Source organism: Mugil cephalus, chromosome 1 (genome assembly GCF_022458985.1).
Source record: "Mugil cephalus isolate CIBA_MC_2020 chromosome 1, CIBA_Mcephalus_1.1, whole genome shotgun sequence".
In the NCBI taxonomy this organism is placed as follows: domain Eukaryota; kingdom Metazoa; phylum Chordata; class Actinopteri; order Mugiliformes; family Mugilidae; genus Mugil; species Mugil cephalus.
In genome coordinates, this window is record NC_061770.1 from 22,252,582 (window position 1) to 22,274,959 (window position 22,378).

The 22,378-nt window shown below is 37.7% G+C and overlaps 1 protein-coding gene across 5 annotated transcripts; it reads left to right on the forward strand.

The window, feature by feature from the left end:
• The first annotated feature begins 499 nt into the window (after window positions 1–499).
• On the forward strand, window positions 500–17,981 carry LOC124996520 (tumor necrosis factor receptor superfamily member 14-like). 5 transcript variants are annotated; one of them, XM_047569635.1, is made up of 11 exons: window positions 500–631; window positions 937–1,030; window positions 2,357–2,484; window positions 2,756–2,849; window positions 9,459–9,584; window positions 9,830–9,985; window positions 14,296–14,383; window positions 14,475–14,659; window positions 14,786–14,823; window positions 14,918–14,947; window positions 15,057–17,981. In XM_047569635.1, the coding sequence occupies exons 2-11, from the start codon at window positions 1,018–1,020 to the stop codon at window positions 15,069–15,071; spliced, it is 873 nt and encodes a 290-aa protein (XP_047425591.1). In that variant the 5' UTR covers window positions 500–631; window positions 937–1,017; the 3' UTR covers window positions 15,072–17,981. The 5 variants fall into 5 exon arrangements, 3 of the variants coding, with proteins under 3 accessions (XP_047425591.1, XP_047425600.1, XP_047425612.1); XR_007110860.1 differs by lacking the exons at window positions 9,459–9,584; window positions 9,830–9,985; window positions 14,296–14,383; ... (2 more) ...; window positions 14,918–14,947; window positions 15,057–17,981 and adding exons at window positions 3,106–3,231; window positions 3,472–3,627; window positions 3,906–3,993; ... (1 more) ...; window positions 5,833–5,910; window positions 6,006–6,468; XM_047569644.1 differs by lacking the exons at window positions 9,459–9,584; window positions 9,830–9,985; window positions 14,296–14,383; ... (2 more) ...; window positions 14,918–14,947; window positions 15,057–17,981 and adding exons at window positions 3,106–3,231; window positions 3,472–3,627; window positions 3,906–3,993; ... (1 more) ...; window positions 5,861–5,910; window positions 6,006–6,468.
• The last annotated feature ends 4,397 nt before the right edge of the window (window positions 17,982–22,378 follow it).

Sequence of the window (22,378 nt, forward strand, 5' to 3'; positions counted from 1 at the left end):
AATAACTATAACACTATGTTATAGTAATAACACCATCTGTGTTTATATGGTTTACATGAAATAAAGTTTATATAATTATATTCAGAAAATCAGATATTATTTTGTCTATTTTTAATTTAGCAAACAAACAGAATAATACTGCTTCTTTGTGTGTGTGTGTGTGTGTGTGTATGTGTGTGTGTTATGTGACACGACAAACATCATGTACCTGGACACGGATTCAACATATTCTATTACTGTTACACTTGCTGTCTGTGTGCAAAGAATGAAGGTACTAGATCTCAATGTACATATATTTAGGTATTTATTTATTGATGATTAATTAATTAATTAAATTATTTATGTCAGGTATTTGTTTATTTTTCATTTTGTCAGAATTTGTGCTCTATACACAGTGTTTCCCACGCACCAACTGTGATACAGGTATGTTTCTGTTAATATTTTAACCATAGCAGTGCTCTTTGACCCGTTATTAAAGGTAAGAAGATAAACTTTATGGGCCGAGTCAAGAAATCACATGATCGCAGACCTTATTCTTTCGGTTGCATTTTTCTCGTTGTTGTTGTTTTACCTACGATTACTTGGTTTCTTCATTTTCTTTTTTTGTTGGAATGTGGTTCCTTCACTGTCGGTAAGTTGTCGTCAGTGGATACTTGAACTTATTGTAACTCATCATGGAGGAGTCAGCTTTTTTATGTGATAGGGGTGTCAAACTCCTTTTAGTTCAGGGGCCACACACAGCCCAATTTGATCTCAATGGGGCCGGACCAGTAACACAATAGCTCGAAAATCGAAATCGAAAATTTTCAGTTGATATCTTCAGTGTAATTTTTGCAAATTCATTCCACGGCCAGATTGGACCCTCTAGAGGACTGATCTTGGCCTCTGGGCCGTATGTTTGACACCTTTGCTCTAAACACTGTAACTATTTTACAGCATTATGGCCTGTCTCAGTGTTTACACTGCCACACCTTTCTGTTGAACTAAGGACTGCAACACAAGTGAAGGACGGATCTGATGTTACAAGAAGGTACGAAAATACAAACTAAAACGTTGTTGTTTTATTGTTATTTTATATATACATATATATATATATATAGTCATGGAGTAGAGGCAAACTTCTCCTAGTTAGTAGACTGAAAATGTCTGACATATCTTTTTCTGTAGCTTCTGAGTTGCCTTACCTTTCTTAACGCTTTGACAGTAAATCCTCAACCAAATCCATTTCTTCTCCTCCTTCAGCCATTGTGGGTGACAAATCAGCTATTAAATCAACACAACTATATTGTTGCTCGTCCGGCTCACACTAGATGCAGTTAGCTAGCTCTGGTTAACCACTTGCTAGCAGTTAGCTAGCTCTGACTAGCCACTCTCCGACGACCCAATCAAAGTGTCTGAATATGTTGATGTAACTGTGCACGTGCTACCAGACCCTGGTGTTCTCAACTCAACATCTGATAAAGCAACAGTCTGATCGACACTTATTTTATCAGCTGGTGTGTGATAGTGTTATTTTGACATAGGCAGAAGGAAGAGATGTCTGGTTCGAGTGTTCCTACTGCTGCTGGCTAGGTTAGTTAGTAGCTGACCACTGGTCTACTGGTTGGTTGTCTAATTGGACTGGGCTTGTAAAGGAGTTTTGCCTTAGATCATGACACAAGGGATTGTAACATCTCGTCCTTTGTATTAACGAATATGCTGCAGGACCTGCAGAACTGATTCTCTCCAGGAAGATTTCTTTGACCCTTAGACCAGCAGACAAGGCCTTGCAGGCCCTGACAGCCCACCACTGGCAAACCGACTCCCTCCCACTTGAGAATGCAACTTTTATTTATTGTTCATTTAGCATAGAGCAGCTATGACCTTGAACTAGAAGGTAATGAGGAGGACTGTAGGAGTCTATGAATGATTGCTGCAGAACGAACAGGAGGCTTTTTATCTTTCTGCAATGACAAACTGCACATGAGCTTTAAGAAAGAAAGAAATAAGGAATTCATCCAAAACCCATTCACTTAACATCTTCAGTGCGTCTGGGCCTGTTGCACAGCGCAGGCTGTGAAGACACTGAACAAATAAGCTGTGTACTAACAGAACTAAAGTCTGACATTGAGCAGGTGACTGAGAGAATAACAGAAGTGTGGAAATCTGTCGTCAAAACATCCAAAGGTGACGACTTTGAAGAATCTTATATGTAATAAAAATAAAGACAAACCCTAGAATGAGACGTTTTGTCCAAACTTTTAGTGAAATCTAGTGAATCTACACTGTTATTGATATATGCAACTGTAACTACAATGTTTAACCAGTGTTCTTGCTGGAAAATTATGTTTTTGTAAACATTTCATTTTTCTTACAGATGCTGTTCTCATGTTCAAACTCACCTCATCCCAAATCTCATTGAGATGTCTTCAACTTAAGAAAAAAATGTTCCTGCTATATGACAAGACTTCAAGAAGAACATCTTTGAGAACTTCAGCTTGTCTGGTAAAATACATCAGTACATTCAGTCGCACTGTGTGTTGTTATGTAGAAAACTCACACTACAAATTAGTAAAGATTTTATGTTGTGTTAAGAAGAGACTGTCCTCCCATGAAGAATTCCTTTATTGTTTGCTTGTAAAATCCTCCTATTATGATCCAGACATGTTGTATTATAAAGAAAAGGTGTTGATGTTGAGTAGAGAGATAAACGGATCAAAGAAACATGGAAGACGACTGTTTTTATTTTGTTGTTTCTTTTAACTTCTCTTCACAGATAATTGTGATTAAAGTCTTGTGCTGTCAAACCCTCACATGTCGTCCTGAAGAGTATCAGATAGACAATAAATGCTGCCCAATGTGTCCACCTGGTAAGATCCAACTGGAGACTAAAAGTTTCCTCATTGTTTCCTGATGTTTAATGTGTGATCACAAGTGAAAACTGCTACTAAACAACAAAAATCAATGAATATTCTCTCTCTTTTTTAATTTGCCTTCATCTGATGGTAGTAATAATAATACCAGTTTAAGAATTAACAGTGTATGAATCTTTACTTAGCAACATGCTCCTTACTATGATGACTGTATTTTGCTTAAAAAAATAATCTCTGGTTTTCTTCTCAACAGGAAAGAGAGTTAAAACAGATTGTGCAGAGTTCAGATATACATCATGTCGGCCCTGCACGAGTGGAACTTATATGGATAAAGCTACTGCACGTACAGAGTGTTTCCCATGCACCAACTGTGATGCAGGTACATTTATGTTAATATTATTTATTTATCACTAGAAACATTTTTAATATTTTTCCACATTAACATCCACTAGTGAATTTTAAATCAGATGTTTCCTATGAATTCATGAACTGCAGAGACTATTGTGTCACATTTTGTAAAGTTGTTCTAACCACTGAAGGTATCTTTAAATCAGAAACAGATTAAACAGAATAGGAGTTTTGTTTCTGCATGTTTTGTAACTTCCATATGTGTTGATAGGTTCTGGTCTGAAGGTAAAGAGGTCATGTACAACAATATCAGATACAGTTTGTGAACCACTTGAAGGATTCTTCTGTATAAACATAATAAAGGACCAATGTGTAGCAGCACAGAAACACAAGGACTGTGATCCAGGACAATACATCAAGGAAAAAGGTTGGTTTTCTAGTTTAAATGAGCACAAAGTTTAAGGAAACTGATCTTTGTGACTTTGAGCAAGTTTTGACCTGATCTATATATGATGTATATACTGTACTGTTAATCATTTTAATAAAGGTTAACATGACATGTTATACAAAACCAGTCTAGGTCATGTTTCTATGTTTCTTCATAGATTAATAAACCTCATTCCAAAACATTATTTCCTCATGAATTCATCTCTTCATACTTTAGACTGAACTAGTTTCATCTTCCATATAATGTTGTGTGTGCAGGTACATCCTCCTCAGACACTGTGTGCTCTGACTGCAGTGATGGAACATTTTCAAATGGAACATCAACATCTTGTCACCAACACACACAGTAAGTAAATCCTCACATCACACATGGAGACATGTTTGATGTCTTATTATGGCAGTAGGTTTGTAATAATTGCACTTTAATCTGTAAAATCTTCCGTTATTTTTCCAGATGTGAATCAATGAACCTTCAGCTGATAACAGCAGGAACTAAGTCAACTGATGCTGTTTGTGGGGAAAAAAATTTAAATGTTGGAGTTATTATCAGCATCATCAGTCTGGTGGTTTTAATCACAGTAATAGTAGTAGTATTGTACTGCATCAAAAGAAACTTCTTTCCAGGTAGGTTCTATTTATAGCAGGAAAATATTCTTCTTGTTCATGTTTTGTCACATCTTTGATGATGTTAATGTTTTCTGTTGAGTCATGACAGTGATGGTAGTTTTTTTTCATTTAGTTATAGACAAAAACAGTGACATAGAGACACTTTATATTATTTGTAAATTGTGTTATGTATCAATGTTTACAGAAGAGTTATTTCAGTTAAACTGAGTGTGTCTGTCTTAATAGACTAATAGTTTGAGACTGTCCTAGTCTGACCTGTTAAAACAGGCAGAACATTGACATGTCTTTATCAGTGTTGTTTAGTACCATTAGGTTATGGTTGATATGAACTTTCATAAAACACATGAAGATTTTCCATAATAGCAAAAGACATTAAATCTTAAAGGGCTTTGTGAATGTGTTACATGCTGAAGTGTCCTTGAGCAAGACACTGAACCTCCAGTTGCTCCCAGTGTGTGTGTGTGTGTGTGTGTGTGTGTGTGTGTGTGTGTGTGTGTGTGTGTGTGTGTGTGTGTGTGTGTGTAAGCGAATGCGTAGATGTGTCTGTGACTGTAAAAGCTCTTTATAATAATAAAACATTTTATGTCTAAGCGCCTTTGGGAACCTCAAGGTCACTTTACAATGAAATAACAAGAAAACAATAATATATAACAGATCACCAAAAAAGATAGATAGATAGATAGATAGATAGATAGATAGATAGATAGATAGATAGATAGATAGATAGATAGATAGATAGATAGATAGATAGATAGATAGATAGATAGATAGATAGATAGATAGATAGATAGATAGATAGATAGATAGATTACTTAATTCATCCCCGAAGGGAAATTAGATTGTCACAGCAGTCTGGTATTTGAGTACAATAAAATACAATAGAATAAAATACTGAGGTATAAAAATAAAAGCAAAGGTGATGAAAACTGATTCTGTTTGTGGGAAACAAACTTCAAATGTTGGAGTTGCTGCCACCATCATCGTTGTTACGTTTCCTTTATACACAGGACGAGGTGTTACAATCCCTTGTGCCATGATTTAAGGCAAAACTCCTTTAAAAGCCAGGTCCAACTGGACAACCAACCAGCAGACCAGTGGTCAGCTACTAACTAACCTAGCCAGCAGCAGTAGGTAATAGAGATGATGGGAATGTGACCACACTCGACCAGACATCTCTTCCTTCTGCCTATGTCAGAAACGAGACACAATTAGTTTAGTCACAAAAATAAAACACTAGAAAACACCAGCTAATTAGCCTAGCCACCAGCAGTAGGTGAGAAATGATGGGACATGCAACTATGCTTCAAACAACATTCCTCCCCTCCGCCAAGATCAGAAGTTACACACAAGAAAACACCAGCAAACGAGCCTAACTAGCAACAGTAGGCAGTGTGCAGTGTGCAGCACATCATTGGGGTTTTCAAGTGGGCATTTTATACAGTATTTTATACAGGATGGCACAGACAGAACGACTGTATCCATCTCTAACTAGTGAAACATTTGTCACCCACTCTTCCATACTTTCATATACAATAACGTCATGTTTTTGTTGGTTCAGAGTAAATATGCTATGCTACATGATACAGGTGCAGCCAGGATCACTTGGAGCTTCTATTGAATTCACTGAGAGCCTCAGGTGGGTTCATTCTTTTCTAATTACAATGAATTCTGCAAATACATTTATTTATTTATTTTATATGCTGCATGTTTTGTATGTGTTTCCCTACAAAGGTAATGGAACAATAATCCATCTGCACCAGTTCCAGTCCATCTTCCACCGTCTGTTGGTTCAGTATCAGTCAGACCACGTGGCGGTACAGGACAACACTGTGTCCCTGTCTGCAGTGGACATGTCCTCTGTCCTCTGACAAAATTTCAGCTCTGAGGCACCGAGGATGTTTTCTTGCTCAGGGAACACGATGAGGAGACACCGTTCCATTGATAACCATCATTCAAAGTTGTTGTCATTGGTTATGTCCACGTTCCTTAAAGGCTTCACCACATCACCAGACCCACGTCTCTGACATTACAGAGTGGCAGAACAAGAAATATGTTATTTAAAACTGTGGTTCAATGGGCTGAAACCCTTTCACCAAGGAATAGATAAGACAGGTTAGATAAGATGATTATGTTAGACTGATTAGATCAGATAAAACAAGAAAGATAGGCTGTAGATAGAATATTTATATCACATATTAATATATATATATATATATATATATATATATATATATATATATATATATATATATAATTTTTTTTTTCAGTTTGTTACAGATAACATTGCAAGTATATATGTGCATTATATATTACTGTATATATTGTAGGCCCTATATTGGTATGAATAACTATAACACTATGTTATAGTAATAACAGCATCTGTGTTTATATGGTTTATATGAAATAAAGTTTATACAATTATATTCAGAGAATCAGATATTATTTTGTCTATTTTTAATTTAGCAAACGAACAGAATAGTACTGTTTCTTTGTATGTGTATGTGTGTGTGTTATGTGATACACGACAAACATTATGTACCTGGACACGGATTCAACATTTAATACTTTAACCATAGCAGTGCTCTTTGACCCGTGATTAACGTTTAAGAAGATAAACTTTATGGGCCGAGTCAAGAAATCACATGACCACAGACCTTATTCTTTCAGTTGCATTTTTCTCGTCGAGGTCGTTGGTTTAGCGCCGATTACTTGGTTTCTTCTGGGTTTTTTTTGTTGGAATGTGGTTCCTACATCGTCGGTAAGTTGTCTTCAGTGGATACTTAAACTTATTGTAACTTATCATCGAGGATTCAGCTTTTTTATGTGATCTGTGTTTACTCTAAACCAGGGGAGTCAAACTGCTTTTAGTTGAGGGGCCACATACAGACCAATTTGATCTGAAGGCGGCCGGACCAGTAACACAATAGCTTATTACCTGGTAAATAACAACAACTCCAAATGTTTTCCTTTGCTTTAGTGCAAAAACATACAGCTACGTGTAATGAACAAGCATATATACCTTAAGGAGTTCAAGGTTCAAGTGCAATTTCTTATTTTATCGAAAGTTTTCGGCAGATATCTTCAGTGTAATTTTTGCAAATTCATTCCACAGGCCAGATTGGACATCCTAGAGGGCTGATCTTGGCCTCCGGGCCGTATGTTTGACACCTTTGCTCTAAAGTAACTCTGTTTTACAGCATTATGGCCTTTCTCAACCTTCACACTGCCGCACCTTTGTGGTAAACTTCGGACTGCAACACAAGTGAAGGACGTGTCTGATGTTACACAAAGGTACGAAAATTCAAACTGAAACAGAAAGAAGTTGAGCGAACAGACAAACGTCATTTAATTTAATTAACCTGTAACAAAACCACATTAACTTTCAAAAGTAACATTGTTAAAAAGATTCCTGATAAAATGAATCAACACAACTATATTTTGCTGGTCCAGAACACAACATTTAGCTAGCTCTGGTTAGCTACTTGCTAGCAGTTAGCTAGCTCTAGCTAGCCACTCTCTGACAATCCAATCAAAGTGTCTGACTATGTTGATGTAACTGTGCACCTGCTACCAGACCCTGGTGTTCTCAACTCGAGATCTGATAAAGCAACAGTCTGATCAACACTTATTTTATGCTGCAGGATCTGCAGAACTGATTCTCTCCAGGAAGATTTCTTTGACCCTTAGACCAGCAGACAAGGCCTTGCAGGCCCTGACAGCCCACCACTGGCAAACCGACTCCCTCCCACTTAAGAATGCAACTTTTAATGTAATGAGGAGGACTGTAGGAGTCTATGAATGATTGCTGCAGAATGAACAGGAGGCTTTTTATCTTTCTGCAATGAAAAACTGCACATGAGCTTTAAGAAAGAAAGAAATAAGGAATTCAGCCAAAACCCATTCACTTAACATCTTCAGAACGTCTGGGCCTGTTGCACAGTGTTGTGTACACAAGTTGTGTACTAACAGAACTAAAGTCTGACATTGAGAGCAGCTGACTGAGAGAACAACAGAAGTGTGGAAATCTATCGTCAAAACAGCCAAAGGCGGCTGTTTGAAGAATCTTAAATGTAATAAAAATAAAGACAAACCCTAGAATGAGATGTTTTGTCCAAACTTTTAGTGAAATCTAGTGAATCTACACTGCTATTGATATATGCAACCGTAACTATAATGTTTAACCAGTGTTCTTGTTCGAAATAATTATGTTTTTATAAACATTTATTTTTTCTTACAGATGCTGTCCTCATGTTCAAACTCACCTCAACCCAAATCTCATTGAGATGTCTTCAATTTAAGTAAAAATGTTCCTGCTATATGACAAGACTTCAAGAAGAACATCTTTGAGAACTTCAGCTTTTCTGGTAAAATTCTTTACTGCAGAAAATCACAGGATAATAAATGATAAAGCTCCTCCTCTAATCCTCCTAATCCTGGGAGATTCTTTCTATTAGTGGGATAGAAGAAGTGGGGTTGTTCTTCAAGTCCTGTTTACATCTCACATACATCCAACAACTCAAAGTGAACTGGATGTTCTCTGGTTTACGCTCTGATGAGATAGAGCAGAGTTCAACCAGTCTGTACATTCAGTAACACTGTGTGTTGTTATGTAGAAAACTCAGACTACAAATTAGTAAAGATTTTGTTGTGTTAAGAAAAGACTGTCCTCTCATAAAGAATTCCTTTAGTGTTTGCTTGTACAAGCCTCCTATTATGATCCAGACATGTTGTATTATAAAGAAAATATGTTGATGTTGAGTAGATCAAAGAAACATGGGAGACAACTGTTTTTATCACGTCGTTTCTTTTAACTTCTCTTCACAGATAATTGTGATTAAAGCCTTGTGCTGTCAAACCCTCACATGTCGTCCTGAAGAGTATCAGATAAGGAATGAATGCTGCCCAATGTGTCCACCTGGTAAGATCCAACTGGAGACTAAAAGTTTCCTCATTGTTTCCTGATGTTTAATGTGTGATCACAAGTGAAAACTGCTACTGAACAACAAAAAATAATGAATATTCTCTTCCTTTTTAAAAACTCACCTTCATCTGATGCTAGTAATAATGATACCAGTTTGAGTGGTAACAGTGTATGAATCTTTACTTAGCAACATGCTCCTTACTATGATGACTGTATTTTAACACAATTGCTTGAAATATAATCTCTAGTTTTCTTCTCAACAGGAAACAGAGTTAAAATAGATTGTACAGAGTTCAGAAATGCATCATGTCTGCCCTGCACAAGTGAAACTTATATGGATAAAGCTACTAAACGTACACTGTGTTTCCCATGCACCAACTGTGATGCAGGTACATTTATGTAAATATTATTTTTTTATCACTAGAAACATTTTTAATATTTTTCCACATTAACATCAACAGGTGAATTTTAAATCAAATCAGATGTTTCCTATGAATTCATGAACTGAAGAGACTATTGTGTCACATTTTGTAAAGTTGTTCTAACCACTGAAGGTATCTTTAAATCAGAAACAGATTAAACAGAATAGGAGTTTTGTTTCTGCATGTTTTGTAACTTCCATATGTGTTGATAGGTTGTGGTCTGAAGGTAAAGAGGTCATGTACAACAACATCAGATACAGTTTGTGAACCACTTGAAGGATTCTTCTGTACTGACTTAATAAAGGACCAATGTGAAGCAGCACAGAAACACAAGGACTGTGATCCAGGACAATACATCAAGGAAAAAGGTTGGTTTTCTAGTTTAAATGAGCACAAAGTTTAAGGAAACTGATATTTCTGACTGTTTACTCATTAAAGCTCCACAAAGAGCACCAAAGTGTTCTAAAGCTCTTTGTAGTTTCAATCAGCTGGACTTTGCTCAGTTTTCCTTTAACATTGAATATTTATCAATTACACTTTGATACTTTGAGGAAGCAGAAGCAGGAGTCCGATCCAGGACGTTTGACACCATTGCTCTAAACACTGTTACTATTTTACAGCATTATGGCCTGTCTCAGTATTTACACTGCCACACCTTTGTGTTGAACTTCAGACTGCAACACAAGTGAAGGACGAACCTGTCTGATGTTACACAAAGGTATGAAAATACAAACTAAAACAGAAAGAAGTTGCGCACACAGTCAAACGTCATTTAATTTAACTGACCTGTAACAAAACCACAATAACTTTCAAAAGTAAGACCGTTAAAAAGATTCACAATAAAATTAATCAACACAACTATATTTTTGCTCGTCCGGCTCACACCAGATTGCTAGCTCTGGTTAGCCACTCGCTAGCAGTTAGCTAGCTCTGGTTAGCGACTCGCTAGCAGTTAGCTAGCTCTGGTTAACTACTTGCTAGCAGTTAGCTAGCTCTAGCTAGCCACTCTCTGACAACCCAATCAAAGTGTCTGAATATGTTGATGTAACTGTGCACCTGCTACCAGACCCTGGTGTTCTCAACTCAAAATCTGATAAAGCAACAGTCTGAGCAACACTTATTTTATGCTGCAGGGCCTGCAGAACTGATTCTCTCCAGGAAGATTTCTTTGACCCTTAGACCAGCAGACAAGGCCTTGCAGGCCCTGACAGCCCACCACTGGCAAACCGACTCCCTCCCACTTGAGAATGCAACTTTTATTTATTGTTCATTTAGCAGAAAACAGCTATGACCATGAACTAGAAGGTAATGAGGAGGACTGTAGGAGTCTATGAATGATTGCTGTAGAACGGACAGGAGGCTTTTTATCTTTCTGCAATGACAAACTGCACATGAGCTTTAAGAAAGAAAGAAATAAGGAATTCATCCAAAACCCATTCACTTAACATCTTCAGTGCGTCTGGGCCTGTTGCACAGTGTTGTGTACACAAGTTGTGTACTAACAGAACTAAAGTCTGACATTGAGCAGCTGACTGAGAGAATAACAGAAGTGTGGAAATCTGTCCTCAAAACAGCCAAAGGCGACTGTTTGAAGAATCTTAAATGTAATAAAAATAAAGAAAACCCCTAGAATGAGACGTTTTGTCCAAACTTTTAGTGAAATCTAGTGAATCTACACTGCTATTGATATATGCAACTGTAACTACAATATTTAACCAGCGTTCTTGTTGGAAAATTATGTTTTTATAAACATTGATTTTTTCTTACAGATGCTGTTCTCATGTTCAAACTCACCTCAACCCAAATCTCATTGAGATGTCTTCAATTTAAGTAAAAATGTTCCTGCTATATGACAAGACTTCAAGAAGAACATCTTTGAGAACTTCAGCTTTTCTGGTAAAATTCTTTACAGCAGAAAATCACAGGATAATTAATGATAAAGCTCCTCCTCTAATCCTCCTAATCCTGGGAGATTCTTTCGATTAGTGGGATAGAAGAAGTGGGGTTGTTCTTCAAGTCCTGTTTACATCTCACATACATCCAACAACTCAAAGTGAACTGGATGTTCTCTGGTTACCCTCTGATCAGATAGAGCAGAGTTCAACCAGTCTGTACATTCCCTCTAAAATCTGCTGCGTTAAAAAAATAACAATTTCAACATTAAATGAGCCGGAAAATGAATGAACTAGAAGTTTAGTCAAATTACGTCATTGACTCAATGCAAAACAACCCAGACAGTTCCTCAAATAACTCAGAAATATGACCCAGCATGAACAACCCAGAATTATAAGAGACTAATTAGCAAACTCCACTACACTCCACTACCATAAAGAATGTCTTTATTGTTTGCTTGTACAAGCCTCCTATTATGATCCACAAATCTACTGTAATGAAAAGATGTTGATGTTTAGGGCAGAGATGGATGGATCAAAGAAACATGGGAGATGATCATTTTTATCATGTCGTTTCTCTTAACTTGTTGTAGCTCTCTTCATGACAGACACGGATCGGGTTCTTTGAAACTGGCGTTTATTCAGCCTTTTCTCCATTCATCTCGCCCTCTTGCTTTTATGCTGTGAGAACTAATACAAAAACAATAAAATATGTCAGCACATAAAATAACAAAGCATAAAAATTGCGCTGTGTAAATATATATATAAAAAAATACAGCAAGAATGTAAAGAAAAATACCTCGTTGGCTGCTTGTCATGAGAAAGGTCCTTAACACATCTTGGGCCATGCTTTGCATCGCAGCGTTTACATTTTGGCTGCCGTAGCAACACAAAGGCAATTAACATTAGTTCCGGGCTGAGTACAACTTTGGCCATGAAACAAATGATGTAAATACAATTAAATTAACCCGTTCTTCTTAAACACATGAATTAACATTTTATCCTGTCCAACAACATATTTATGAATTATTATTAAAGGCAAATATAACGGCATTTACACTTCTCTTCACAGATAATTATGATAAAAGTCTTGTGCTGTCAAACCCTCACATGTCGTCCTGAAGAGTATCAGATAGACAATGAATGCTGCCCAATGTGTCCACCTGGTAAGATCCAACTGGAGACTAAAAGTTTCCTCATTGTTTCCTGATGTTTAATGTGTGATCACAAGTGAAAACTGCTACTGAACAACAACAACAAAAAAAAAATCAATGAATATTTCTCTATATTCTCTGTTTTATGTCTTGATCTGATGCTAGTAATAATAATACCAGTTCAAGAAGCAACAGTGTATGAATCATTACTTAGCAACATGCTCCTTACTATGATGATTGTGTTTTAACAACATTTCTTGAACCATAATCTCTGGTTTTCTTCTCAACAGGAAACAGAGTTAAAATACATTGTACAGAGTTCAGAAGTACATCATGTCTACCCTGCACGAGTGGAAGTTATATGGATAAAGCTACTGGACTTAGAGAGTGTTTCCCATGCACCAACTGTGATGCAGGTACATTTAGGTTATAATTATTTATTTATCTGTAGAAATGTTTTTATTTATTTATTTATTTATTCGTCACAACAACATCAACTGATGAATTTTAAATCAGACCGGATGTTTCCTATGAATTCATGAACTGAAGAGACTATTGTGTCACATTTTGTAAAGTTGTTCTAACCACTGAAGGTATCTTTAAATCAGAAACAGATTAAACAGAATAGGAGTTTTTTTTTTGCATGTTTTGTAACTTCCATATGTGTTGATAGGTTCTGGTCTGAAGGTAAAGAGGTCATGTACAACAACATCAGACACAGTTTGTGAACCACTTGAAGGATTCTTCTGTATTGACTTCACAAATGGCCAATGTGAAGCAGCACAGAAACACAAGGACTGTGATCCAGGACAATACATCAAGGAAAAAGGTTGGGTTTCTAGTTTAAATGAGCACAAAGTTTAAGGAAACTGATATTTCTGCCAGTTTACTCATTAAAGCTCCACAAAGATCACCAAAGTGTTTTAAAGCTCTTTGTAGTTTCAATCAGCTGGACTTTGCTCAGTTTTCCTTTAACATTGAATATTTATCAATCACACTTTGATACTTTGAGGAAGCAGAAGCAGACTAGATCAGTTGGCCAGTTGTAAGCCTGCACCATTCTTGGACATGGTGATTTCTGACCAGTAGATGGAAGCAAAGAGCAACAAAAGTCTAACAGAGTCTGTTTATCCACATTTACTGATGTCGTGCAGAGTGATGGACTGACTTAGACACGATGAAAGGAAACTAATCTTACACTCTTCAACAGTTTTAACAAACCATCAACATGATGTTGCTCAGTTGTCCTTTAATATTTATTATGATACTTTGAGGAAGAAGAAACTGCTCAGACTAGAACAGTTAAACATTTGAATAAATCTTAAGTAAAGTAAAGCCTGATGGTGTCACCTGAATATTTCCTGTCTTTGGTTGTCTATATATGATGTATATCATCTTACAATATTACAACATTTTAATTAATTAAAACATTATTAATTTGCAAAAAAAAAAATGCTTATAATTTTAATGAAGGTTAAATATGACATGTTATACAAAACCAGTCTAGGTCATGTTTCTCTGTTTCTTCATAGATTAATAAACCTAATTCCAACACATTATTTCCTCATGAATTCATCTCTTCATACTTTAGACTGAACTAGTTTCATCTTCCATATAATGTTGTGTGTGCAGGTACATCCTCCTCAGACACTGTGTGCTCTGACTGCAGTGATGGAACATTTTCAGATGGAACATTAACATCTTGTCACCAACACACACAGTAAGTAAATCCTCACATCACACATGGAGACATGTTTGATGTCTTATTACATCAGTAATATTCTCTATAAAATGTCTCTTTATTGTTCCAGATGTGAATCAATGAACCTTCAGCTGAAAACAGCAGGAACTAAGTCAGCTGATTCTGTTTGTGAGGAAAAAACTTCAAATGTTGGAGTTATTGTGGGCGTCACCATTGGTCTGGTTGTTTTAGTCGTTCTAATAGTAGTAGTAACAGTATTGTACTACATCAAAAGAAAGAACAAATGTCCAGCAGGTAGGTTCCATTTATAGCAGTAAAACATTCTTCTTGTTCATGTTTTGTCACATCTTTGATGATGTTAATGTTTTCTGTTGAGTCATGACAGTGATGGTAAATATGTTTTTTACTGGCTTTGTTTAGTTACAGACAAAAACAATCATGCAGACAACTCCATAGAGGTATGTTTATTTCTCACTGTTACAGATCACAGCACTTGGTTTATTTAAGAAATTAAATTATGTGTTATTTTTTTTCTTCAATTCTTCTAAAAAGACACCTTTACGTACACGACAGCATCAGGAGGTAAGACAACTGTGTGCTCTTCAATTAAATGTTTATTAACTGAGGATCTTCTGGTTGTGTGATGTCGCTACAAATGTTTGAGTTTAATTCAGTGTGTTTCTCTCCTCAGGTTGAACCTGCGTAACCAGTCTAAACTCTCAGATGAAATCTGTTTTCTGTGGACTACATTTGCTCCAGAATCCAGTTATTATTCATTTGGACGCTGTCTTCACAGAGAATAGAAAAGACAAATCAGTGACATAAAGACACTTAATATTATTTGTAAATTGTCAGTGGATCTCCAGCTTCCTGACTGACCGGAGGCCGCAGGTGAGACTGGGAAGTTTCACATCCAGCACCTGGATTCTCAGCACTGGTGCCCCCCAGGGGTGTGATCTCTCCCCACTGCTCTTCTCCCTCTACACTAATGACTGCACCTCTGGGAACCTTCTGTGAAACTCCTGAAGTTTACAGGTGACACCAGCGTCATTGGACTCATCCAGGACGGGGACGAGTCTGCATACAGAGGGGACGTGGATCAGCTGGTTCTCTGGTGCAGTCAGAACCACCTGGAGCTAAACCCACTCAAGACTGTGGACTTTAGGAAGAGACCCCATCCACCCCTCCTCTTACCACTCTAAACAGACTACACAACTAAACTGCCTTCATCACGGTCTGGTTTGGATCAGTCACCAGACAGGACAGGGACAGACTGCAGAGGACAATCAGGTCTGCAGAATTATTGGCACTGACCTTCCCTCCATCCAGGACCTGTACCGGTCTGGGGTCAGGAAGCGGGCTGGTAAAATCTCCACCGACCCCTCACACCCCGGACACTATCTATTCAGACTCCTCCCCTCAGGCCGGCTTTACAGAGCACTGTACGCCAAAACAACCCGGCACAGAAACTGTTTCTTTCCCCGGGCTGTAGCTCTGATGAACTCTGAGCAGTCACAGAGCACGTGACCTTTCTCATAACAAATCTGTATATTCATACTTTTTATATTCATGTCCATACTCACTGTATATACTATATACAGTTGCTGTTGGGGCCAAATTTAACTTTTTCTGTTTTGAGTCTTGTGCACCCTCTGCAGGCTTGGAGTGTCTCCGACCTAAAGATACTATTTCTCAGAGGCTGCTGCAATTCAATGGAAAATATGATGTACATGGATGAATTGAATCTGGCATCCAACCTCAAAGCCATGATGTTTAAACTTCCTCATAAAATCTGTGACAAATGGAGGTCAGCTGCGTCAAATATACAAACAGAAAACAATACAAGACTAACATTGACCAATCTTGTGGAATTCCTTGAAAAACACATTTGCATCTACTCTGACCCAGTGTTTGGCAGCATCTTAGATGGCTCTGAGAGTAAAGATAAGTCAAAACTTCTGCCCAAGCCCAAATCTACTGGAAGCTTTGCCACAAGATTTGACCAATTAGCTCAACTGGTCCAGTGTGGATTCTGCATGGGTAAGCACACACTTTCACAGTGCTCAAGTTTAAGAAAAAAGTCAAATAAAGAAGAAAAAATTGACTTCTTAAGAAATAATGGAATCTGTTTTAGATGTCTCATAAAAAGACACATAAGCAAGGACTGCAAAAGGTGCCTGACATGTGGCGTATGTAAGAAACCACATCCTGGACTTCTGCACATTGACTATCAACAAATAATGAACAAAGATGTAGAACAACCTCCTGTGGACAATGATGGTGATCAGTCCGTTTCCTTTAAATCTTGTGGGCATATGGGGGCCTGTAAGAATGATTGTGCACTTGCCATTGTTCCTGTCCAAGTAAAAAGCAGCAAGAGTGATCAGATAATTACAACATATGCTTTTCTTGATTCGGGCAGTTCTGTCTCCTTTTGCACTGAGGCACTAATGTCAAAACTGTGCATCAAGGGACGAAAAACCAGCACTGTGTTGCATACTTTGAATCAAGAGAAATGTATCCCCTCATGCCTAGTCACAGGACTTGAAGTCGCTGGATTAGACAGTTCTGACTTTGTTGCTTTACGAGATGTTTACACTCAGCAAGAGATGCCTGTAACAAAACAACACGATCAGAACATGATCAGACAGGAAGAGCTTTTAAAATGGCCGTATCTACCAAAGGTGACCTTACCTAGCATTGATGTCCAAGTTGAGTTGCTAATTGGGTCAAATGCCCACCAAGTCATTGAACCCTGGGAGGTGATTAATAGTGAACAAGGTGGACCCTTTGCCATCAGAACACAGCTAGGATGGGATGTCAATGGCCCTCTTAGAGGTTATGATCCTGGCACAATTAATTGTCCAACAGTCACATGCAATAGAATCTCTATAGCCAGAATTGAGAAGCTTTTGATCAGTCAATACAATCAGGATTTCAGCGAAAGAGCATCTGAAGACAAACCTGAAATGTCATTGGAAGATAAGAAATTCATGAAGTGTGCAAATAACAGTGTAATGCTGCAAGATGGACACTATACTCTCGACTTAGCTTTTAGGAGAGAAAACCCAGTCCTGGCGAACAATCTATCTGTGGCAGAACAGCGGCTCCTTGGCCTGAAGAAAAAATTCCAAAGACATGAGCAATTCAAAGAGGAATATAGTGACTTTGTGTCAGAGATCATTGAAATGAAATATGCTGAAGTGGTACCATGTGAACAACTGAAAGAAAACAATGGCAGAGTGTGGTACATCCCACACCATGGGGTGTACCACCCCAAAAACAAAACTTTAAGAGTGGTCTTCGATTGCAGTGCATCCTATCAAGTAACGTCAGTCAATTCAGAATTACTTAAAGGCCCAGACTTAACAAACAGCCTAGTTGGAGTGCTTGTAAGGTTCAGGCTGGAGCCAGTTGCTGTAATGGCAGACATCCGGCATTTTCTGTGGACTACATTTGATCCAGAATCCAGTATTGTGGATACTGGTGGCTGTATGAATGGTGTGAATTTTTTTTTTATTTGTTTGTTTATCATTTTTTCTATCTTTGCACTGGTCAGATGTGGCAATTCCATTGTACTGATGTGCAATGACAATAAAATATTTAATTGTTTTAATTAATGTTGCCTCTGTGATTTTACACCAGCACAAGGACATAAACCTTAGTTATAAATACATTTAATAAGATACAGAACACAGCAACAAAATACCCAGAGGTCTGGTCCAGTAATAACTGTGCAATCATTAAACTTGTGCCTCCATGACTATTAAATATTCAAAGAGAACCCCTCCCCTCCATATACAAAATATGTGAAAAGTAGAAGAACTTAGAGAAGTTGAATATTTAAGATTAAAATTAAATATAAAAATAGCAAGAATAGCAAATAAGTACATAAATACAAAGTGTGCAAATTAGATTATAGACAAAAATAAAAATAAATGAACACATGTTTACTGCAACCATAGCAAAGCCCTCTGATCCGTCCAGCAGCGTTTCTAAGTGTCAGGCCGGGACTCAAAGCAGAACTCAGGACTCAGAATGCAGAGATGACAAAAGGGGTTTTAATTGGAATGCTCAGAGATCCCTCACAGAGGGACAAACAAATGGCCACAAAAATACCTGGACGTAATTCTAATTAATGAAAACAAAAACTCTCCAAAAGGAGGAAATTCGAATCGAAGAAACAAATCACAAAATTAACACAAAACGCTCCGAATGGAGAAAAACCTCAGAACTGAGGATATAACTAAGAAAAGACTAAACAAACCAAAACTTTCTCTCCGAGAGGATTCACAGGCTTACTTGAAAATACTTTGGTTGAAACATGAAGCAAAGCACGAGAACAGGTTGACGACGATAACACTCTGGCACGAGACAAGGGGAACACAGACTACTTAAACACATGGAGGGAAATAGGGGACAGGTGGACACAATCAGGAATCAGGGAAGACAATCAGACTGGTGACACATGAGGAAGGGCAAGTGACCTGAAACGAGAGGAGAGTTACTTTTCAAAATAAAACAGGAAATGACAGGACAAAACAACCCCAAGACAAGACACCCTCACCACGGTGTGACACTAAGTTTGTGGGGGCCCTAAGCAAAATGTTGTTTGGATGTAGAGGTTCCTCCAAATGTTTTTGTGGATGAAAGTGTTCAGTTCAAGAGCTGTCATGTCTTCAGAAGGTTGTTGGAGCTGTCATCGGTGAGAGGCTGTGAGGCTAAACACCGTCCTTAAAATTCCTCTTGAAAATTATTATCAATCATCTCAACACTTTTACTCTAATTGATAAGAACATAAATAAACATTTAACTCTTTAAGACCTAAACATCCCCCTGCGCATCCAACAAAGCTTACGGCATGTCAATTACCGTAACTCACCGAGGGACAAAATTCAAAGTGTGGCTGAACTCTGGGGGAAAAAAGCTGCCATTACGGTAATGATGACGCACCACTGCTGTCGAAACCATCATGATAGATGTGGCATTTTGATGTATTTATAAAGGCGAGAATTAGGACTAAATCATTAATGATTGCTTTAAATTGAAGAAAGCTTTATTAATCAGTTGTTATGAAACAGGCCTGAGTTTGCCCAATGGTAAGTCCACCTATGCAGACAAGTTCATTTATGCAGATGTTTCCCATGAATTCATAAACTGACAAGACTATTGTGCCACATTTTCCAAAGTTTTTATAACCACTGAAGGTATCTTTAAATCAGAAACAGATTGAACAGAATTGGAGTTTGAGGCACATGGTGATTTCTGGCCACTAGATGGAGCAAAGAGCTCCAACAGTCTGATGAAGGTCTTTCTAGGTTTAAATAAGATGGACTTTGCTCATTTTCCTTTAACGATAATTATTTATCATTTTCAATACTTTGAGGAAGCAGGAACTGCTCAGACTAGGCCTGTTGAAAGCCTAAACACCACTAAAACATTTAAATTAAATTTACCTTAAAATAGTTTAGAAATTAAAAAATCTAAAGCTTCTGTAGACAGACAGTGATTTTATCTACTTTTATTTAACATGCAGAAAAAAGCTGTAAAACCCTTGAGCTCTTCCCATGAGACAACTGAAGAATCTGCTCTATTTCTCTTATCCATCTGTCATATTGTGGAGCAGGATGCATCTGATGGAACATTTTCAGATGGAACATTAACATCTTGTCACCAACACACACAGTAAGTAAATCCTCACATCACACATGGAGACATGTTTGATTTTTGACAATAACCATGAATTTATTAATGTATTTATTTAATTTTATTGTTCCAGATGTGAATCAATGAACCCTCAGCAGGAACTAAGTCAACTACTGCTACTTTCACCATCATGGTTGTTTTTTAGTTGCAACAGTTGTAACAGGCGTATTAACATTTCACCGTGACAGGGTAAAGGAAACATGTAGGGGAGGTAAGACTAGTTTTTACAAACATATTATCACATTTTTGAAGTGATGTTGATGATGTTTTCAAGTCATGATGGTGCTCATAATTATTTTTCATTTTAACTGAGGAGAAACATACCAGAGGAGCTGGTATGTTTGTTTCACACTATCTGAAACGATGACGTCCACTATTATATATGCCAACACTTTGTTTAAATAATAAATTAATTAATGTTATATTTGTTTTTATTTCCATCAAACAGCAAAAAGAAGATACTCAAGAATGAGCGGTATCGTTACTGATGTGAACAGCAGCAGGTAAAACAGCAGTTTGTTTTTCACACACACACACATGAAAATTACAGTTAACTGAAGATGGTCTGGCTGTGCTACGGCATCATGTTTCTACAAATGTACAAGAGGTTTCTGCTTTAAGTGAATGGGTTTCTCTCCATAGCGTGAACCAGTGTAAACATGCTAAACAACCTGTGAACTGTTCACTACAGAGTAAATGTGCCTCAGAATCCAGTCGTTGCACAGCTGGTGTTGGCACTTTGTCTTTAGTACAGGAAAGAAACTTCTGGCCTGGAGCGTCCTGCCTCGATGAGTCACGCTGGATGTGACTTTACACATGTACTGTTGATCTTCTGTGTTTTCAGCATCCGTGTGAACATCCTGCTAAAACTGGAAGAAGAGTTACTGCAGCAGATGGGACGCATGGCTGCCACTAATAAGAAGTTAAATGTGTTTGAACTCTGGAGAACTAATGATAGAAATATGAATGCCAGTTTTATCACGTACTATAAAGTTAATGACATTCTAAATTATTATTAAAGTTGACACAACTGGGGGACAATGCTATCATTCTAAAAACTAATTCAGAGCATTAGCTGTAACTTTGAGTTAATCGTAAACTGGCTTAAGAAATGTGCTTGTCAATTAAAGAAAACTCAATCTCAAGTTCTTAAATTAATGCAGCAGAAAAAGAGAAGATGGATAGTGATGCTAAGGCTCATTATACTAAAACTAAGAAAGTTGAGGTAATGCTTAGTGCATTAACTAACGTCAGGTGAAACAAGGAAATCCTCTCATGAGAGACTTATTCAAAACATGAGTTTTGAATATTTCCTGTGAACCTGCCATTCCCTTGGTCCTCTGTCACATTGTCTGCAATCTTTGCCCTGTTCGTTTTTGTCCTGGTTTTGTCTCTTACCTATTAAATACATTTGGTTTACAAACTTCTGCCTCATCCCTGTGTCTTGCATTTGGGTCCCACTTCACTGGAATTCATGACAGAATGAAGCGACCAACATGGACGCACTGCACAAAAAGGCAAGTGGTTTTGGTCTGTTTACAGCAAATGTTGGACTGACCGTGGCCCAGGCCCGAGTTTGGGCCTCTTTATGGAGGTACTTGGGTCACAATGAGGGTCTTGACAGGGAGGCATGGCCCTCGTTGACAACACAACACCAGGCCGACTAGTTCTCTGTCCTACTAACCACCAACCACAAGCTGTTCCTGTTCAGGAAGGTGAAGCCCATTTGAGATGCGTGGGGTCGGGTTTGGAGGCGCTACATACGTCATCAAAAGGGGGCTTGAAAGAAAAAGTGTGGGAATGTCTTCATGCATGAAAGCACGAGGTAGTTTTGTTGACTTTAAACTTAATATGAGTGGAGTCATTGATCCCTCATCAGTTTTTCTTATAGGACAAACCAGTCAACAGAAGACACCATTCCTTCACACTGCACTGTCATGAGGAGACCACTAGACTGGATAGTTGTGAGGTATGTTGGTCTGTGGCAGACAAGAAGGTACTTACCAGAATGAGATTTAGTGATGAGAAATTCCTCAGATGACCTTTAACTTCTCTGGAGGATATTAGCAGGTCCAGATGTCCTCCAGAACATTTTAAATGACTCAATGTGAACTCAATGTGTTCATCTTCCTGTAATTCTCTTTAAAACTGTTCTGTAAAAATCTATTTATTTTTGTGACATATGCATTTTGGCCTCATCAAGCACCCATGTTCCGTGTTTATAGCAGACGGATCTAATCACAACCGGTTTAACTGGATTTCTGAAAACAGCGTCACGCATCACGTCTTTCCAACATCTCTTTTGTT

What these genes read in the sequence shown, in the direction of transcription:
- LOC124996520 (XM_047569635.1), top strand. An exon ending in CTGCCCAATGTGTCCACCTG is followed by an intron (nt 2,850 to 9,458) that starts GTAAGATCCAAC and finishes TCTTCTCAACAG; the next exon opens with GAAACAGAGTTAAAATAGAT. An exon ending in AAAGAACAAATGTCCAGCAG is followed by an intron (nt 14,660 to 14,785) that starts GTAGGTTCCATT and finishes GGCTTTGTTTAG; the next exon opens with TTACAGACAAAAACAATCAT.